Source organism: Octopus sinensis, linkage group LG2, assembly GCF_006345805.1.
Source record: "Octopus sinensis linkage group LG2, ASM634580v1, whole genome shotgun sequence".
In the NCBI taxonomy this organism is placed as follows: domain Eukaryota; kingdom Metazoa; phylum Mollusca; class Cephalopoda; order Octopoda; family Octopodidae; genus Octopus; species Octopus sinensis.
This window is the reverse complement of record NC_042998.1, coordinates 183,531,354-183,550,144: the sequence shown is the minus strand read 5'-3', so window position 1 is coordinate 183,550,144 and position 18,791 is coordinate 183,531,354. Positions and strand designations below refer to the sequence as shown.

Genomic DNA, 18,791 nt, shown 5'->3' with positions numbered 1-18,791 from the left:
ACTTGCATGAATTGGATGGAGTTTGTTGAAGCAGATTTCTATGGCTGGATGCTCTTCCTGTTGCCAACCATTGGAAATATTCCGATCAAAGTAGTATTTCCCCTTGGCTAAACATGTTTTCATATTCATAACATTATTTACAACAATCACATAACATCAAGACAAGGAGACACAAATATTCACACACACTTGCACAGTGGACTTCTTTCAATGTCCATCTACCAAATTCATTCATAAGGCTTTGGTTGGCCAAGAGCTATAGGAGACACTCACCTGAGGTGCCATGCAGGGTGACTGAACCTAAAGCTGTGTGGTTGATAAGCAAACATCTTAACCACACAGGTATGCCTGTGTCTCTATGTGAGAAAATAAAACTACCATGAGTGGGTGATAAACATTAGCTATCATCAAGGGATAATTTTTTTTACATATGGACCCCTTTGATTACTATTTTATTCTGGAAGAGCCCCCCTTCCCCCAAGCCATTTGATGTTTAAATACTAGTTTTATAGAAGCTTCTTTCAAAATTCCTATTTTATTTTTTCACACAATTTGTGTAGGTTGAAATATGTAAAATGTTATAGAAAGAAATCTAGCTGTTTCTTGCAATACATGCCAATACATACATCTAGAGTAAAAATTTTTTCAGTGGCCCCTAAAATAATATTGTGGATGCCCAATTTATAGTTTTGTTGTGTAGAACCCCAAAAATCTTATATGGACCCTGGTTGAGAACCACTGGGATAGACAAAAGAAAACTTAGAATCCAGTCTGAGAATATTATTCTAGGTACTATTTTCCAGATTCATATTTTCAGATTCATTTCCAGCATAGAAAAGAAGGTGATGTCATGGTTTTCTATATTCCTGATATCCAATGGTCTTTCTGAGATTTTTTTTTACTATCGGAAGCTCATCCTTAAACAATTTCTAATGCAGTGAACTCATTCAGACCAATATGCCAACCTGAAATTGTGTGAAGGAAGCTTTTAGTTTTATTTCTGTTAGAATAAGTTAAATAATGTATAGCAATGTTTGTTTTGTTTTGTTTTGTTTTTGCTTGTTTGCTTTTGGTCTTTTTTTTTTTGTCTTTTTTTTTTATTTCAAAAGAGCATGGCTACTGCTCTGCTTATCTAAATGTGATCTTAGGAAACTGTTCATTTAAAATAGTCAGTACATGGTATTTCGTGTTTAGAGAAATTAAAAGCAAAATGTTAGGTATACTTTTTTATTGAATTGATTTTCACCACAGAGAAGTCTTTATTTAAGTCTTTTGATATTAACTGCCTGAAATTGCCTCTGGCACTGTAAAAATGAATTCCTTGTTTTAATGTGATCTAAATTAAAACCTACCATCAAAATTTCATGCAAAATATGTTCCAGACACCAGACAGTTATTTCATTATTTTCAAAATTAACTAAAACAAAGGCAGTGTATTTCAACAAAAATTTAATAACAAAAGAGTTTAAAGTCTGAAAATAGTTATTTGGCAGATCATTTATATATTTCAGGACCATAATTTTCTTTGGTCATTACTAATTGATATTCTGTAAGGAACGACATAGGTTTTATTTAACAATTTGAAAAATTTAATCAAGGAGTGATGTCTGTTGATTAATACGAGATACTTTTTTTCTTTTTTTTTTTTTTTGGTGTTCATGATGTTTCAATGGGCGTCAATCTAGGTTTTTTTAATGCGAATGAACCCTAGAAATAATATAAACATAATTGGGGTTTTTGCGTCTTTTCTAAAAGATGCTTCAGTATGTAACCCTTTTGGGTAATTTGCCTTGCAGTATCTTAGTCAAGGTTAATATATATATATACATACACGCACATGCATATATAATTATAGTGTGTGCATATATATGTAGGTATATGTATGTTTGTGTATATATATATATACATATGTATATGTGTGTGTGTGCATACGTATGTATGTATATATATATGTGTGTGTGTGCATATGTATGTATATATATGTGCGTGTGTATGTATGTACATCTTGTGTGTCTGTACATATATATATATTTTCCTTCCATCATGTAAGAAATGCAGACTACTCAGTGCACTAACTCAAATTTCTATATGCATTCCAACTCTTAATCAACGCCCATTTCATCTTTTATTTTTCTGCAAATTTTATCTTTATCAGATAAACAAGATTGCTATATAAACTACCGCCTTAATATGACAGCAACAAAAATTGTAATTCTGTTCGCATCTGTCTCTTCTAAAAGCTGGTTATGTCATAGGAATTTTAAAGCAAAGTAAAGCTGTTTATACATAATTTTTCATGCAATCAAATTTTTTTTTAATATATTATTATTGTTTCAAATGAAGTTGTTTTATTAAAGATACTTCCTATTACAATTTTACATCTTTCTAAACATTATTTCCAAACCAAAAACATCATCTTTATGTAATTTCTATACAACATATTAACTATGTTGAAGTCCATCAATCTCCATGAGAAGTCCATTTCAGCTTTATGAGCTAACAAAATACTTGATCTGACAGTGCTACCACTGGTTGCAGTTGTGAGTTGTCCTGCAGCCCTTTGAGAGTTTATCTTGACATTTGACACACAGCTGCCTCTCTTGTCTAGTTTTCTGTACCTTATTGTTTTTGCCTTCTCTGCTCTCTGTATGGTAGTGACTAAGATCATCATCATTTAACGTTCGTTTTCCATGCTAGCATGGGTTGGACGGTTCGACCGGGATCTGGGAAGCCAGAAGGCTGCACCAGGCTCCAGTCTGATCTGGCAGTGTTTCTACACCTGGATGCCCTTCCTAACGCCAGCCACTCCATGAGTGTAGTGGGTGCTTTTTATGTGTCACTGGCACAGGTGACAGGCGAGGCTGGCAACAGCCACGATCAGGTGGTGCTTTTTATGTGCCACCGGCACGAAAGCCAGTCAAGGTGGTGCTGGCATCGGCCACATTCGGATAGTGTTTTTTACGTGCCACCGGCACAGGGATCACAGTTACAATTTCCATTGATTTTTGATGTTGATGTACTTGACTCAATAGGTCTCCTCAAGCACAGGGTCGAAATGGTGTTTCTTTACTTGCCACCTGCACAGGAGTCAGTCCAGCGGCACTGGCGACGGCTGGGTGGCAGTCATAGGATTTGGTTCAATTTCGATTAACATGTAACATAGTATATGCTGTCCATTGTCAAACAGTTGAGGTTTGGAGGTGGGGGTTGTGAGATTAGACTATGAAAATGTTATTGACTAAAATATATACTCTCCAAGTAAGACAAAGGTGAAGTATCATCATCATTTAGCATCCGCTTTCCATGCTAGCATGGGTTGGGCGATTTGACTGAGGACTGGCGAACCAAATGGCTGCACCAGGCTCCAATCTTGATCTGGCAGAGTTTCTACAGCTGGATGCCCTTCCTAACGCCAACCACTCTGAGAGTGTAGTGGGTGCTTTTACATGCCACCAGCACGAGGGCCAGTCAGGCGGTACTGGCACTAGCAATGACCTCACTCGAAGTTCAGTGTAATTCCAAACCTTTGGTCTAAATAGAAAGAAGCCACATGAAGCTTATACATGTGATCTTCATGTATCATTATGCTTTTCTGGTGTCTGTCAATGTTCTAAATACTCTGCTTCTTGAACTCTGTCAGTTTGGTGAAATTCATGTATCTCTTGGATGCTCAATTCGGTAACATTTCATTGCAGAACCTAACATTCAACTACATGTGCTTTTAAGTTTTACCTATGTAAACAACATGTGTGTGTTCTTATTTTAACACCTGTTTTACTTTGTGGTGTAGGTTGGGTGGGTAATACAACATAACACATATTTCAGTCTTACATCCTCTTGTCTATCAAGATTTCTCCTTATCATATTGTCTTTCTATATTGTCTTTGATAAATTTTCTGTCATGACTATCTTCTCAACTAAATATATGAATAATTTCTCACTGAGCACTTTCTTGCACATACTTTATTTAGTTCTTCTTTCTTTTCTTAATGGGTATAAAGAAAACCAGTTGGCTAATACTAGAACTTAGCCTCCCAATCCAAATCTGTTCTGGTCCCTTTCACCAACTTTTTTACAAATGAAACTTCTCATGTAGCATAACTATTCGAGACTCAGTTTTCTATTCACCAGAACAACTAAAGTTATTTAGTGATAACTAAAAGTGAATACTAAACCAATAAGGAAGAAGAAGTAAAAAAATACTTGCAACAAACAAGCACATTAGCTATGAAATTGGTCAAAGTCTAAATCATTTGATCATGAAAACAAGCAGATACCAACAAAGCTAAATGAACGTTGTCATAGATCTAGAAGGAAAAATAAATATTTGGCAAGTCTTCATTGATTTATATTTCTGTTTCTTAGTTTGTTAATTTTTACTTTCTTTTTCTACTTTGACCTTCAAGAAATATCATGGTAATGATTCATGCTGTAACCTGGAATGATATTACCAACAGTGACATATTATCTGCAACTAATTGAAGCTCAGCTGTCTTGTATTTTAGCTTTTATATAATTTTTTTTTTCTTCTCTTTTCTATGTTAGTGTCGTAGAAGTTGTTGAAACAACATAGTATTACTTGTCTTTTGAGATCTTTGCCAACTTCTATCTGCGTTTTGCTTCCAAATTTCTGATGCTAAGATTTTTCTGAACAGTAAACTTATTGTTTTTACCGAATTCCTCATTTACACAAACACACTTGCATACAGTCACTCTATGTGTGTGTGTGTGTGTGTGTGTGTTTTTTTTTTTTTGGAAAGAAATACATATAACCACATATCCATACACATTACACATACATGTATCTTCATTGCAAATACACATGAAGGATGCAGCATGCACATATGTAATATATCCATATTGATGTGTCTAAATGTGTACAATATGTATTTGTATGTTAATGATACCATATAAAGGATGGAATGTTGAGATATATATCTTGTTAAATGGTTTCTTCTTACATAACTTGCACATCTTAGATGTTATTGTCTGCCTTAACTATAGCCATTTGCCTTTTTTTACCGCCAATTTTTCTGGCAACTCACCACATTTTAGTGAATATCTGTGACCTACTCTCTCTCTCTCTCTCTCTCTCTCTCTCTATCTATCTATCTATTTATCTACCTATCCATCTGTTTCCTTACTTTCTCTCACTTATTATTCTGCTCGCTTCCTATCAAGATGAGACAAATCTTCCTGATTTGCAATGTCGCTTTTCTTTCTTCAAAGAACTACTTTCAACAACAGATATCTTGTTTGTATTTTTTTTCATCCTTCTTTGATTTTTATTTATGTATTTATTTGTTTATTATTATTATTATCATTATTATTATTATTATTATTATTATTATTATTATTACTGTTGTTGTTGTCTCCTTGAGCTTAATTTTTCAGCAAACATAAACATATCTTTAGGCACATATTAATTCAGTACCACATACACATTTATTTATTTTTTTTCTTCTTTTTTGATACATTGATAAGTATTCGCCCACAGCATACATTTTCTAGTATGATTAAAGGCACATGTTTATCGATGTGATCTCATACATGCACAATTATACAATTACAAACATACATAATTCATATGTGTATATTTAATGCGTATGTGCTTCCATACTGTCTAAACATGAACAGATAACCAAGTCCTTGCGAAGTTGTTTAGTCCCAAGTCAACTCTCATCAAAAACAGTCCAGCTGTGATTGTCTTGTCTTTTATTCAGGCATGATATGTCTAAAACTACATTATATAATGCGTCCTTCCTTTTTTTTCTAGAAGGTAGGGTGCACTTTGAGGGAAATTGACTATGAGTTCTAACAAATCAAGTGGCCATATGAAGCAAATAATTTTGACTTAGAATAGCATTTCCAGTGACAATCATTCAGTTATGAAGTAGGGAATGGTATTTTCTAAATCAGTAAACTGAATTAAATATAGCAAAATACCTTGCTGAACAGCTTACATAGTACCCATCCATCCATCCATCCATTTTCACTGCACTCTATTCCTGGGAGGGTCAGGTGTTAGAGTCCTGAGGTACCTCCTCCATGTAGGATCCTATCAGAAGCAACCATCATTACACTTTCCTACTGGATTCCCAGTTGTGACCATCTGAGACTATGGATGTTATCCCTCCATCTCACTCTTGGCTTACTCTTAGGTCTCCTGCTGATTGACTTGGCTTGAAAAATCTCTCTTGCAATACTTTCTTGTGGCATTCTAACTACATGTATGTAGTTAGAATGCCAGTCGCTATGATAGATCGTTAGCCACTACACACATTTTTTTTCTCTCCTTTTTTTTTCTGTGTCCCTTTCTGTAGAAGAGCATAGGCTCAAAACGTAAAAGACTTTTTCTATTCCTGAGCGTTATACTAATACATCTGTTTGTTTTGTACACCACCTGTCTTCGTCTTTTGTTTTTTTCATAAACTCTCTCTACATGTATGTAGTACTGGGGTCATGACCTTACAATGTGGAGAAGTAGCTGCTTAACCAGACGAGACCTGCTGATCTCTGAGTTAAAATCAAGCTTCACCTGTTGCACTGGGACCTTATTCTGTCATTGGAACTTTATCCTGTCAAACACTCCAAATAAGGAACAAACGTATATGTATGTTGAGTTTACAAACAAATGGAAAAAGCATTCCATGTATAGAAACTGTTTAGTTATTTATTGTAGTACTGAGATTATTCCTAGAGATTACTTCTACTTCCCAGAGTTTTGTATCACTATTTTATTTACTCATGAAACACACTACCTCAAAAAATTTGTGCTCATTGACAGATATTTCTCCTCATCTTGTTTGTTGTTAACACAACGTTTCGGCCGATATACCTTCCAGCCTTCATCAGGTGTCTTGGGGAAATTTCAAACCTGGGTTCTCATTCCTAAGGTATTTTTTGATATCATCATCATCATCGTCATCTCACACACACCCACACGTCACTGTGTAATTGAATAGTATGATACTGAAAGGTAGTGAAATTCTTTTGTCGAACATCAAAATATTAACCGTTTAATGGATTATAATTTGAATTTCATTCAATTAATATTATAAAGAATTGGAAATCATATACTTTTATATTTAAGAATCAAAAGTCTCCCTACCTTGCCTACCCAGAGAGTATATGTATATATATAACTGCCTGTGTGCGTGTTATGTGTATGTGTGTATTGTTATTTTAATTTTCTTTATTTAATTCTTGTTTCAGATATGGATTAAAGTTTAGTGATGGCCACTTGCAATAATCTGCAATGTGTGGATAAGCAGAGCATTGAGGGTGATCCTACCAGTGACAGTGCCAGTGATATTTACAAACCACCATCCAATTATTCCACATATTCCCAAGAGGTAAAATATATTTTTGATCCAACATGCAGTCTTCCTCACCAGGACTATTCTTACATAAGAGCTGGCAACAAAAACGGCCGCTTGTCTAGTTCTATCAATGGCCAACTAATGACTACATCCAGTTATTGTGCACGATCTTCTGGGTGCCATTCCCGGAGTAGTAATTACCAAATGGTCTCCTCCCATTATCACAGTCTTGAAGAATGCTACAAACAAGAAACCCGGTCCCCTTTCTCTGCTTTAAAAGTCTCAAATGTGAGAAACAGCTCTGAAAATTTAAACTATAGTCATCCAATACGAGTTGACTGCAGAGATAGCAAAGATTCTGGACCGCCAAAACTAGCTCCTGTTAGTGGCATATTGACAAGAGTAAGTATAAAATTGCTTAATTTTTCAAATATGTTGTGAAATTTTATTGTCTCCAGAAATGTTTGTTTTTTTTCCTCATGATAAAAAGGCTGGCTAGAGCAAAAGCTAAACTAGTAACAATTTGAAGAAAATGCTATGTGAACTCAAATGCTAAACTAAATATGAACGAGTATCACAGTGGTTAGTCTTCAATTGGTAATGTCGTATGAAGCAGTGATGCACTAAATGGCACATATTGCCCAGAAGTGTGCCACAGTAAGATTTGTGTATTTTGATTACAGTACACCAGCTGTTACTTGTGAGCATGTATGGCTTGGTAATATGTATTGTGGAATTTTGCTATTTGGTTTAGGCATCTATGTAATCACAGTTAGGCATCCTCTGGATCAACCTTGATCCAGCAGAGCATCCAAAATCTGACAGCTGAAAGGAAAGAAGGCTGCACCAGAAGTTCTATATTTAAGAGATGAAGAATCATTATTTACATTTGACGGATATTTCTCCTCACACGTGTCTTGGGGTGTCATCAGGTGTCTTGGGGGAAATTTCAAACCTGGGTTCTCATTCCTAAGGTATTTTTTGATATCATCATCATCATTATTATTATTATTATTATTCAGGTCACTACCTGGAATCAAACTTGGAATCTTGGGGTTAGTAGCCCATGCTCTTAACCACTACACCATATGCCCTTAGGCAATTATGGAGTGAATGTTAGGACTTATAAATCTAATATTCTCCTATCCTTCCTTAATACCGGTTCCCATATACTATTCATATCTGCACTCGGTCTACTTAGGAGGTTGTTGTGTCCTAACATATGTGCTGCTTCTTTTAGTTTTCGGATTTTCTCTGTCTATTATTTTAATTTCATCCCACATCTCTTAAAATATAGAACTTATGATCATGAGCCAAACACCTTAACCATTAGGCCACGCACCTTTATTGTGTATTAGGAAAGAGTTGTATGCATGTTGATTATGACAAGTTTTTTCAGGATCCTGCTATTTTATTTCTTTAGATAGGGCAAATGATACTTTTTAATTGATTACTTTTATATAGTTTGAATTAAATTTGTGCTTTAACATTGATTTTTTTGCTTTATTTAGTCAATATTGAATGTGCCATGGTCAAAAATAAAATATTACAGTGAGCTGACAGTGCATTGTAGTTGAGGTGAAGGTTGACTAAGGAATATTTAGAGGAAAATAAAGAGATCAGGTGTTAAACAGACATAAAAGAAAAAAGTTTGTTTTGCTACCTTAACTATTCCCTATCAGCATGGCAAAACAAACATTGGAGCAAAGTTAATGAGTTAAATAACGAAGGTTTGTAACTCAGCTCAGTAGATTTTGAGGAAATATATATTACAATATATATACAATAAATATATATTACTTAGAATAATATTGCATCATCTTTATTGAATCTTAAAGTAATCTTGGAAAATTTTTATGGTTCTAGCAGTACAAAGATTTTCTTTATGTGAAAGTTGATAGAAAAATATATTTAATCCCATTATAAATTATATTGACCATATTGTAGAAGATTGACAATTGTATAGTGAGATATTGTTAAACTAACAGTAAAATTTGTTAATAAAAGAAACTACTTATAAGAGCACTTGATCAAGGTCAGGGATTAGATATTGAGTAGTTCAGAGTAAGTTCAGAGATTCAGAGATAACATTTTAAATGGACAGAGATAAGATACTGAGTGAGACTGGCCAGTAAAGCAAGGCCACCCAGGGCTTGTTTTGCTCAGTTTAATATCTGAATGTGTTTGGTCATTAAATAGTTGGTGGCAGTGACGTTTCCTCATTGTTAAAGATGTTGCCAAGATTTGTAAAACCTTGACACCATTGCTTGTGAGTTTGATTAGTGTGGAGAAAGAGTTGTGAATTCAATCCTCACAGTGTTTTGTCTTTCATCTTTTAGTATTTAGAAATCAATGGAATTTGTAGTTGCGATACCAGTGCCGGTGGCACGTAACAAACACCATCCGATCGTGGCCGTTGCCAGCCTCACCTGGCCTCAGTGCCGGTGTCACATAAAAAGTACCATCCGATCGTGGCCGCTTGCCAGCCTCGCCTAGCACCTGTGTCGGTGGCACGTAAAAAGCACCCACCACACTCACGGAGTGGTTGGCGTTAGGAAGGGCATCCAGCTGTAGAAACACTGCCAGATCTGACTGGCCTGGTGCAGCCTTTGGGCTTCCCAGACCCCAGTTGAACCGTCCAACCCATGCTAGCATGGAAAGCGGACGTTAAACGATGATGATGATTATTATTATTCTGTCAAAAGTAATGCTTATTTATTCACATTGTTTTGAATTAATCAAACATTATCTTGTTGCTTCGAGATCTTCATGATGTGATGGTTTAATTTTAGAATGACATTGTAGGGTTGATGGGAGAGGCCAGATTGAACATAAAATATGTAGAATTATTTGGCGGGATATGGCCGGTTCAAATGCTAAAGGGTTAAAGTCCTTGTACTTATGGCACTGCTGTAATATGACAATGGGAAGGTGGCCTGTCTGATTATAGAGAGATAACTGTACTACATTCTGTCAAAGTCTGTCTTTATGCCTTTTTTCGGTGCTTAAAGAGAAATGCTATGACCATCACTTAAGGGAATTTGAACTCAGAGCACAAAGCACAAGAACAAGTACCACATGCCGTCCTGTCTACTCTATGAATTCTCCAAATCATTGCTCTGAACTTGTACTTTATTGATCCCAAAAGAATGAAAGACAAAATTGACTGCAGCAGGATTTGAACTCAGAGTAAAATAAGTCTCAGCTAAAATACTGGGGTGGTACCTGTTCTAAAATACTGGAGTGCTTTGTGTTCTGAGCTTCGAAAACTAAAATAAACAACACAGTACATTTTGTCTGGCACTTTAATGACTCTAATAACTGTTGATTCACAACCTCTCATTAAACAGTAAGATTACAAAAATAATACTTTCTCAGTACTTAAGATTTTGATCATAATTTTCAAATTAATAGAAATAAAAACTAAAAAACTTCTTGCTTCAAAACAAAGAAATCTATTTGTAACTAATAAAAATGTATCTGGTACCATAAGTGAAATGACAAGCTCCAATCAAGAATTGAAATAAAACTGCAAAGTCACTCTCTAAGAATGGACCTATACGTCATAATGTTTCATACTGAAAACTTCTAATAACATTTGCACTTTCTGGGAATGTTTCTTGTCTTCTAAATAAACAAATAACAATATTACAAGTCTAAACTAGGTCAGCACTTCAAATCCTTACGTTTGACAAGTCTTGTCTTCATATTTCTTACTTGAAACAGTAACCTCTGCCACTAGTGGTGTTAAATTCTTCATAAATTAACCTACTTTATGTTTCATCCAAATTCTTTTTAGTATTCTGGGAACATGTAAGTAAAACTGACACTTATAATGTTTTCAACATGGTACATGGCTTAGATTTAGAGGGGTAAAACACCTGAGAATTAAAACTAAGAGTTATGACAGCTTGTCCGGAATTTATTTCCTCTTTTGAAGCTCTGCACAGGAGTGACTGTGTGGTAAGTAGCTTGCTTACCAATCACATGGTTCCGGGTTCAGTCCCACTGTGTGGCACCTTGGGCAAGTGTCTTTTATTATAGCCTCGGGCCGACCAAAGCCTTGTGAGTGGATTTGGTAGACAGAAACTGAAAGAAGCCTGTAGTATATATGTATATACATGTGTGTTTGTGTTTGTACCCCTACATCGCTTGACAACTGATGCTGCTGTGTTTACGTCCCCGTAACTTAGCGGTTCAGCAAAAGAGACCAATAGAATAAGTACTAGGCTTACAAAGAATAAGTCCTGGGGTCGATTTGCTCGACTAAAGGCGGTGCTCCAGCATGGCCACAGTCAAATGACTGAAACAAGTAAAAGAGTAAAGAGTAATGTCCCTATCTGATACTTAGTTCCAAATCTTATGGATCTGTTGTGTGTGTGTGTGTGTTGTAAAACCAGAACAACGTGAGAAGGTACAACATAAACTATAAATTGAAAAGAAAATGGAACAATGTTGTAGTTTTACCTTGTGTTTCTATATTTCGGGGTGAAGACCTCTTTTTCAGGACATTCGGAAAAGTGGTGGTTAGAAAAAGTTTGTTGCTCAGAGTGGGAGGAGGAAGGTGGCATATGCAGACAACTGGTGCTGTAGCAACCAGTCTGCTTCATGTTCTTTCTTCCTGTTAGTGGTTGGTTTCAATTTGTTTATAAGAAGGGCTTCCATAATTCTGAGATTGCCCCTATTGTGTTGGATTACCTTGATGGGAACTTTGAAGTTCTGGCTTTGGCACTTCTTGAAGTATTTCTTTGTCAAAATGTCTGTCTGCATGTGCTCCTTTATACAGATGTGTAGTTTCCTAGTAGTGCTCCCTATGCAGGATGTTCCACATTTATTGCTGACTACCTTGTAAACTACATAGGTCCTTGAGCATGTTTTGATGGAGCAGTTGGTGAGTGAGCACCCCACAGTGTTCTCTGTGGTGTTTTCCTTGACAGAACTTTCTTCAACTAAAGGTGGTGAGCTGGCAGAAACGTTAGTACGCCAGGCGAAATGCTTAGCAGTATTTCGTCTACTGCTACGTTCTGAGTTCAGATTCCGCTGAGGTCGACTTTGCCTTTCATCCTTTCGGGGTCGATTAAATAAGTACCAGTTATGCACTGGGGTCGATATAATCGACTTCATCCTTTTGTCTGTCCTTGTTTGTCTTCTCTGTGTTTAGCCCAACCCCTTGTGGGTAGTAAAGAAATAGGTATTTCGTCTGCCGCTACGTTCTGAGTTCAAATTCCACTGAGGTCGACTTTGCCTTTCATCCTTTTGGGGTCAATTAAATAAGTACCAGTTACGCACTGGGGTCGATATAATCGACTTAATCCATTTGTCTGTCCTTGTTTGTCCCCTTTGTGTTTAGCCCCGTGTGGGCAGTAAAGAAATAAGAACTTTCTTCAGGAATGGACCAGTGTGTAACAGCTGTATTGAAGTCCCTCCCTGCAGATGGCATGTTCGATAGCTGCCATTGTTCTGTCGTCAAAGTAGGACAGTCTAAGGAAGCACTTTTCTGACCTGATGTCATAGGTTTTCTTGTGTTGTTTACCCATTTTCATGCTTTGCAGATGCAGTTGTTTAGCTGTGAATGTTGGATAGCCATTGTGCATTAAGTTCTTAAGGAACCACTTGGGTTTTGTCAGTTACTTTGCTGCGTCTGTCTTTTATGCATGTTCTTTCATTTTGTATGCATTCAGCTTTGGCTCTGGTGGGCAGGGCTGAATCATAATGCACAAAGAGATTGCTACTCACTGCTTTTTTGTAAAAATTTGTGTAGATGTAACCCTCCTCGGTGATCCTGATTTGGAAATCCAGCAAAGAGAGGGTTTCAGACTCATCTGGGTATTCAATCTCAAATTTTGTGACTGTTGAGGTAGTTGAATTTTTCATGTAAGGTGTTCACTTCTTCCTGGGAGGGGGCAAGCATCAGGACATCGTCAATGCGGTGGTCTGCTATAAATGTGAAGCATCTTACACAGGGAGCATCACTAGGAAACTACACATCTGTATTAAGGAGCACATAAGGACAGACACTTTGATAAAGTAAACACCTCAAGAATTGCCAAACCTGGAACTTCAAAGTTTCCATCAAGGCAACCCAATGCAACAGGGGCAATTTCAGAATTATGGAAGCCCTCCTCATAAACAAATTGAAACCAGCCATTAACAACAGGAAGGAACTACATGAAGTAGACTGATTACTATAGCAACAGCTGTCCGCGCATGTCACCTTCCTCCTTCCTCTCCTGTCCCTTCCCTCCCCACACACATACACATACACGTAAACACTTCTGAGCAACAAACTTTTTCTAACCACCACTTCCAAACGTCCTGAAGAATGATCTTCACCCCCAAAATATAGAAATATCAGGTAAAACTGCAGCTTTGTTCTGTTTTCTTTTCAATTTGTACTTTACTGAGTACCTTCTCACATTGTTCTGGCCTTACACAGTTGCGTTCATATATATGTTTGTGTATCTGTATATATGTGTGTGTATTTGTATGTATATATATATATATATCTATCTATATATATATATATATATATATATATATATATATATATATATATATATGTATGTATGTATATTACTATATTTGTTCCACGTCCTCGAGTTGTGTTTTTTTGTGCTTTCATGTTTGGATTAACTATATATATATATATATATATATATATATATATATATATATATATATAGCAGAGTGAATAGAGCATTCATTAGATTTAGAACACGTGATTATAACATCATCAGTAAAGAGGCATAAATTTGCTGTGTCAAACCTACTTAATTTGGCTGTATGTTAAAGCTGAGTTGACACAAGAAATTTATTGCCTTCAAACAATTATCATGCGCAACACAAAGTTTCCCAAAGAAGACTTAAAATTTTAAAAGCTGTTTGTTTGGGTTTACAAAGATTATTTTCTATAGCTAGCTTGCTAATTGAATAAATATAATAATGAATTATTTCTTATATCTATTTCTTTCCTGTGGGTGTTACAGGTATAACATTTTGAATCTGTGGCAAGTGTACTGTGTTTAAAGTAAAGTTGTAGTTCAACAAACAAAAAGATAACTGTGTATATACAAATATTGCATATGTAAACTAATACAGTAGGTGTTGGTGGTAAAATATAAATGTAGAAACTGTAGGACTAACATTGATATAACATAACTGATATGTAGGATAACCTTGTTATGAATCTTTCACAGAATATGCTGTTTCTATAAGGAGAAGCTTATGTGTGATTATCTCACAGTAGGTGCTGTATTTCACAAAATTGCCTATTAAAAGGAAAGAACTAAATCAGTGACATGTTAACCCTTTCGTTACCAACCCGGCTGAAACCGGCTCTGGCTCTGTAGTACAAATGTCTTGTTTTCATAAGTTTTGAATTAAAATCTTCCACCAAACTTTAGTCACAATTTATGTTCCTAACACTAGCTTAATGATAACCAGGTAATTTTACTAAATTCTTTGTTATATTTAAAGCAATTGAAAGAAACACAGAGCATCTCAAAATAAATACAGTAACAAAAGAGTTAAGAACAAGTTGATCAGAGATCTAATTATTGAAGAGTCTTCATCTGTTGAGTGAATTAGTGGATGTTTTCAATATACTTGTCAGATGTTGAGGTTGCATTTGATAATAGTAAGGGTGTTGTCCAAAAGCTACTCCTTTCTGAGTAGCAATCTAGATATGGCTATAATTCCAGAATTAACACAATTTATAATCATACTGTAGTCAGTATTGAGAAATACTATGTTATTTGTTGTAAGCAATATGTCCATTTGTGTGGTAATATGGATAGTCATTAGTTGGAAAGTACTGACCAGGCCTGTCTCAGCAGCATTATGACCCTTGGGTAAATCAGTGCAATGGGCCAAACAGTATTTATCGACAACAAGCTATCTATATATTTAGACTAGAATTTGGTCCCTAAACTTAGGAGACCCATGGGCAACTGCCCAGTGTACCCATGCTTTAAGACAGCACTGGTACTGATGTTGTTTTTAATTGGATTAGAAATAAAATGGAAGAAGTATATGCTGTGTATGCATCAAAACAGAAAAAGGCCTGCCTCAAAATGTCTCTCTGCCATCTGACAGCACAATATGAAACTCTTCTGTTATGCTGCCTAGCCCTAGGCTCCCTTCTGTGAAATGCTCTCTGTTGCCGCCATTTCAACCAGATCTCTGATCAGAGAATAACTTTCTTCCACTGGTCTCAGAACCCCAGTAAAAGGTCTTAGGCATTTCTCTTTCTCCTCAGAGTAATTCATATAGTGTACATGCATGTGTGTATTAAACAAAATTAGGGGTGACAGGTACTTTATGCTAGCCTTTGTTGATGCCCTTTCTGTTGCCAACCTTCACCTGATTCCACTAAGCAAGGTAATACTCCCCTGGTCCATTGAACGGTTAACAGCTCTGACATAGTTACAAGCTTCTTTTGTTTACAAAGGTTTACATGACATGTCAAGAAGCCCAAATGTGATTTTGTGATTGACTGCAAGTATAGGACATTGCTTGTATTGATAGCAAGGTTGTTGTTTTGTTTACAGTCAGTAAAGGCAAGGAGAAATGTGAACTCACTCATGCAAGCATATATTTGATGCAACGTGAAGGTACAATATAATTAACTAACCAGTACAATAAAAAACAGAGGGGATAGTACAGCGTAAGTTAGAGCTATAGTAATGTGTATAGTATAGTATAGTATAATGAAAATGAAGGCTTTGATATTTTAGTAGTATTCTATAAGTATTTTATACAGTAGTACATAGTAGTAAGGTTAAAGACTGCTGTAAATAAACTACATATATTCTCTGTGGCTCTCAACAATGAGTATTACAGTTGTTAATCAACTGAGCTATCTATTCACTGAGTTAGCATGTAATGGGCTGAATATTCAACAAACGTGTGTATCCTTTAAAGTAATCCTCAGACACAGTCAATGTGGTGCCAATATGTGACAGACCTTTTGAATTACCGATACTGTCCATCCAGCAGAATTCCACATGCAGTTTCTGTTTCCATAAGTTCCCTCATAAGCATTGTGCTGATCCAAAGTTAGAGAAGAAGGTACTTGCACTGAATGTTATACAGTAGAATCTAACCTAGTACTTTATGATTGTGAAGCAAACTTTTTAACTACTTTGACATACCTATGTACTATCATCATCATCATCATCATCATCATTTAACGTCTGTTTTCCATGCTAGCATGGGTTGGATGATTTGACTGAGGTCTGGCGAACCAGATGGCTGCACCAGGCTCCAATCTTTATCTGGCAGAGTTTCTACAGCTGAATGCCCTTCCTAACGCCAACCACTCTGAGAGTGTAGTGGGTGCTTTTACGTGCCACCGGCACGAGGGTCAGTCAGGCGGTACTAGCAACAGCCACACTCAAATGGTGTTTTTTACGTGCCACCTGCACAGGAGCCAGTCCAGCGGCACTGGCAATGACCCCGCTCGAATGTTTTTCTGTATGGTACTACAGTATGGTAATACAATGTAACCCTGAAATGTTGTTTAGCCCCAGGTCAGAGCTGATTGAGCATATCTGTGATGACAGCCATTTCAGCCTGGCTGGTTCCATTTATTTGTATATATTGGACTCACCACATCATGCAACATGTCCTTCCTTCTTTTAACACAGAGGTGAGTTCAGAGAGATTAAGCTATTACTTTTAGCAAGTCAAGAGGCTCTGCATCATGTAATACTAAATAGTAGTAAGATGTTAAGAAACATCTACTGATTCTAAGCTCTTGTAGTGATTAAGAGTGTAGAGGTTATGACACTAAGTTGTAAGGCAGAATTATCATGCTATAAAGATGCTGTGTTATCGATGTAACCTGACTGACCTCCATACAAGAAATAGCTGTACTTACTGCTAAAATCTTACTAGAAAATAACATAGTGCTGGTTGTTTAAATCCCGGTGGAAACAAAGAATGCAGTGTCTGCTAAGTTATCCATCAGATTGAAGCTATTCCCATCACCATCGCCGCCAAAACCACCACCACTGCAGAAGTAAATGGAAGAGACAAGATGATATATTTAATAAATGGTATCTTGCTACTTGCTCTAGTACAGCTAAATACATCCTGCTTCTAAATATAGGCTTGAATTCTGAAGAAAGTGGTCATCAGATTAATGCCATGTTTCAAGCAGTAAGTTTTAAAAGTTAGCCATTTCAGAAAGTTTGGAATATTTAACTCATAGATGTATCAATGAACGTTGACAGCAAGATCAATGAATACATGTACAGTTCTGCTGATTGTTTTTGAACCATGCCTTCTTACAAAAACTTAATGTATTGAATCTTATAGTTTGTTTTGGCATGGAATATTGGTTCGGGAGATGGAAGTGTAATCAAATTTTTCCTTTACTAACGATGCTGTTAGTAAGAACACTGGACCAAAATATGAATTAATGTGGATATTTTCTTCTCTTTCTGTTCATACATCCCTCTCACCCCACCCCACCCCTCTCCCTCTCTCTATGTGTATGTGTGTGTATATCTGTCAGTCTTTGTTTGTCTATCTATCTCTTTCGTTCTCTCTCTCTCTCTCTCTCTCTATATATATATATATATATATATATATATATATAATGTGTGGAGGCGCAATGGCCCAGTGGTTAGGGCAACGGACTCGCAGTTGTAGGATCACAGTTTCGATTCCCAGACCGGGCGTTGTGAGTGTTTATTGAGCGAAAACACCTAAAGCTCCACGAGGCTCCGGCAGGGGTTGGTGGCGACCCCTGCTGTACTCTTTCGTCACAACTTCTCTCACTATTTCTTCTGTTGGCCTGCTCGCTTAGCCAGTGGGGTGGCATCACTTGAAGGCTAAAACAAGGCAAAGCACATTGTGACCAGCGATGTGTAGCAACATCTGATAGCCTGGTCAGTCACGGTGATCACAGTGATATATATAATGTAGTTGTTGGTTATGGTTGATCAGAAAGTTACCGTTGGTTTCATGTCTATTTTTTTTTCTTAGCCATAACCTATGACTACATAAATATTACTGCTTAAAAGCAAATTTTTTAGAGTGTGCTTGTGTGTGTTTGTTTACATTCATGCTTCTCTGAAAATTGCTAAGTTATAAGCAGTAATGTTGTCATTTGCCTTGTCAACAAATCTTTCACAACCTCCTTCAAAGATATGTGAAGTAAGAGATCCTTCACATGGTAAACGAGTAAGGGTTAATGACAGGAAGAACATCTGACTATAAAGCAATGCCTCAGTAATATATTCAATTAACCTTGTCATGTAAAAAACAGACACTTCTTAACTTCTGCCTTTTGATGTCTTATCACTGTTATTAGCACCACACATCAACAATAATGGTAGAATATGGAACACAGTGCTTATCAGTATTTAACTATATATCTGCGTGCTCTCATTAGATCAATTTTCACCTGTCGTCCCACAGGGGTTGATAATGACTTGAGGAGTTGTTAGTAATGATACTATG

General features: G+C 36.3%; 1 protein-coding gene across 4 annotated transcripts in view; it reads left to right on the top strand.

Moving 5' to 3' along the window:
• Positions 1-18,791, top strand: part of LOC115229835 (leucine zipper putative tumor suppressor 2 homolog) — a 209,919-nt gene that overhangs the window by 141,273 nt on the left and 49,855 nt on the right. For 3 of the 4 annotated variants that reach the window (XM_036500527.1, XM_029800122.2, XM_036500528.1), the window contains exon 3: positions 7,216-7,724. In XM_036500527.1, the coding sequence (XP_036356420.1) occupies positions 7,236-7,724 (489 nt within the window). In that variant the 5' untranslated portion in view covers positions 7,216-7,235. Of the gene's footprint in view, positions 1-5,144; positions 5,255-7,215; positions 7,725-18,791 lie in introns of those variants that run through there. The other variant, XM_036500529.1, reaches the window with a different exon arrangement.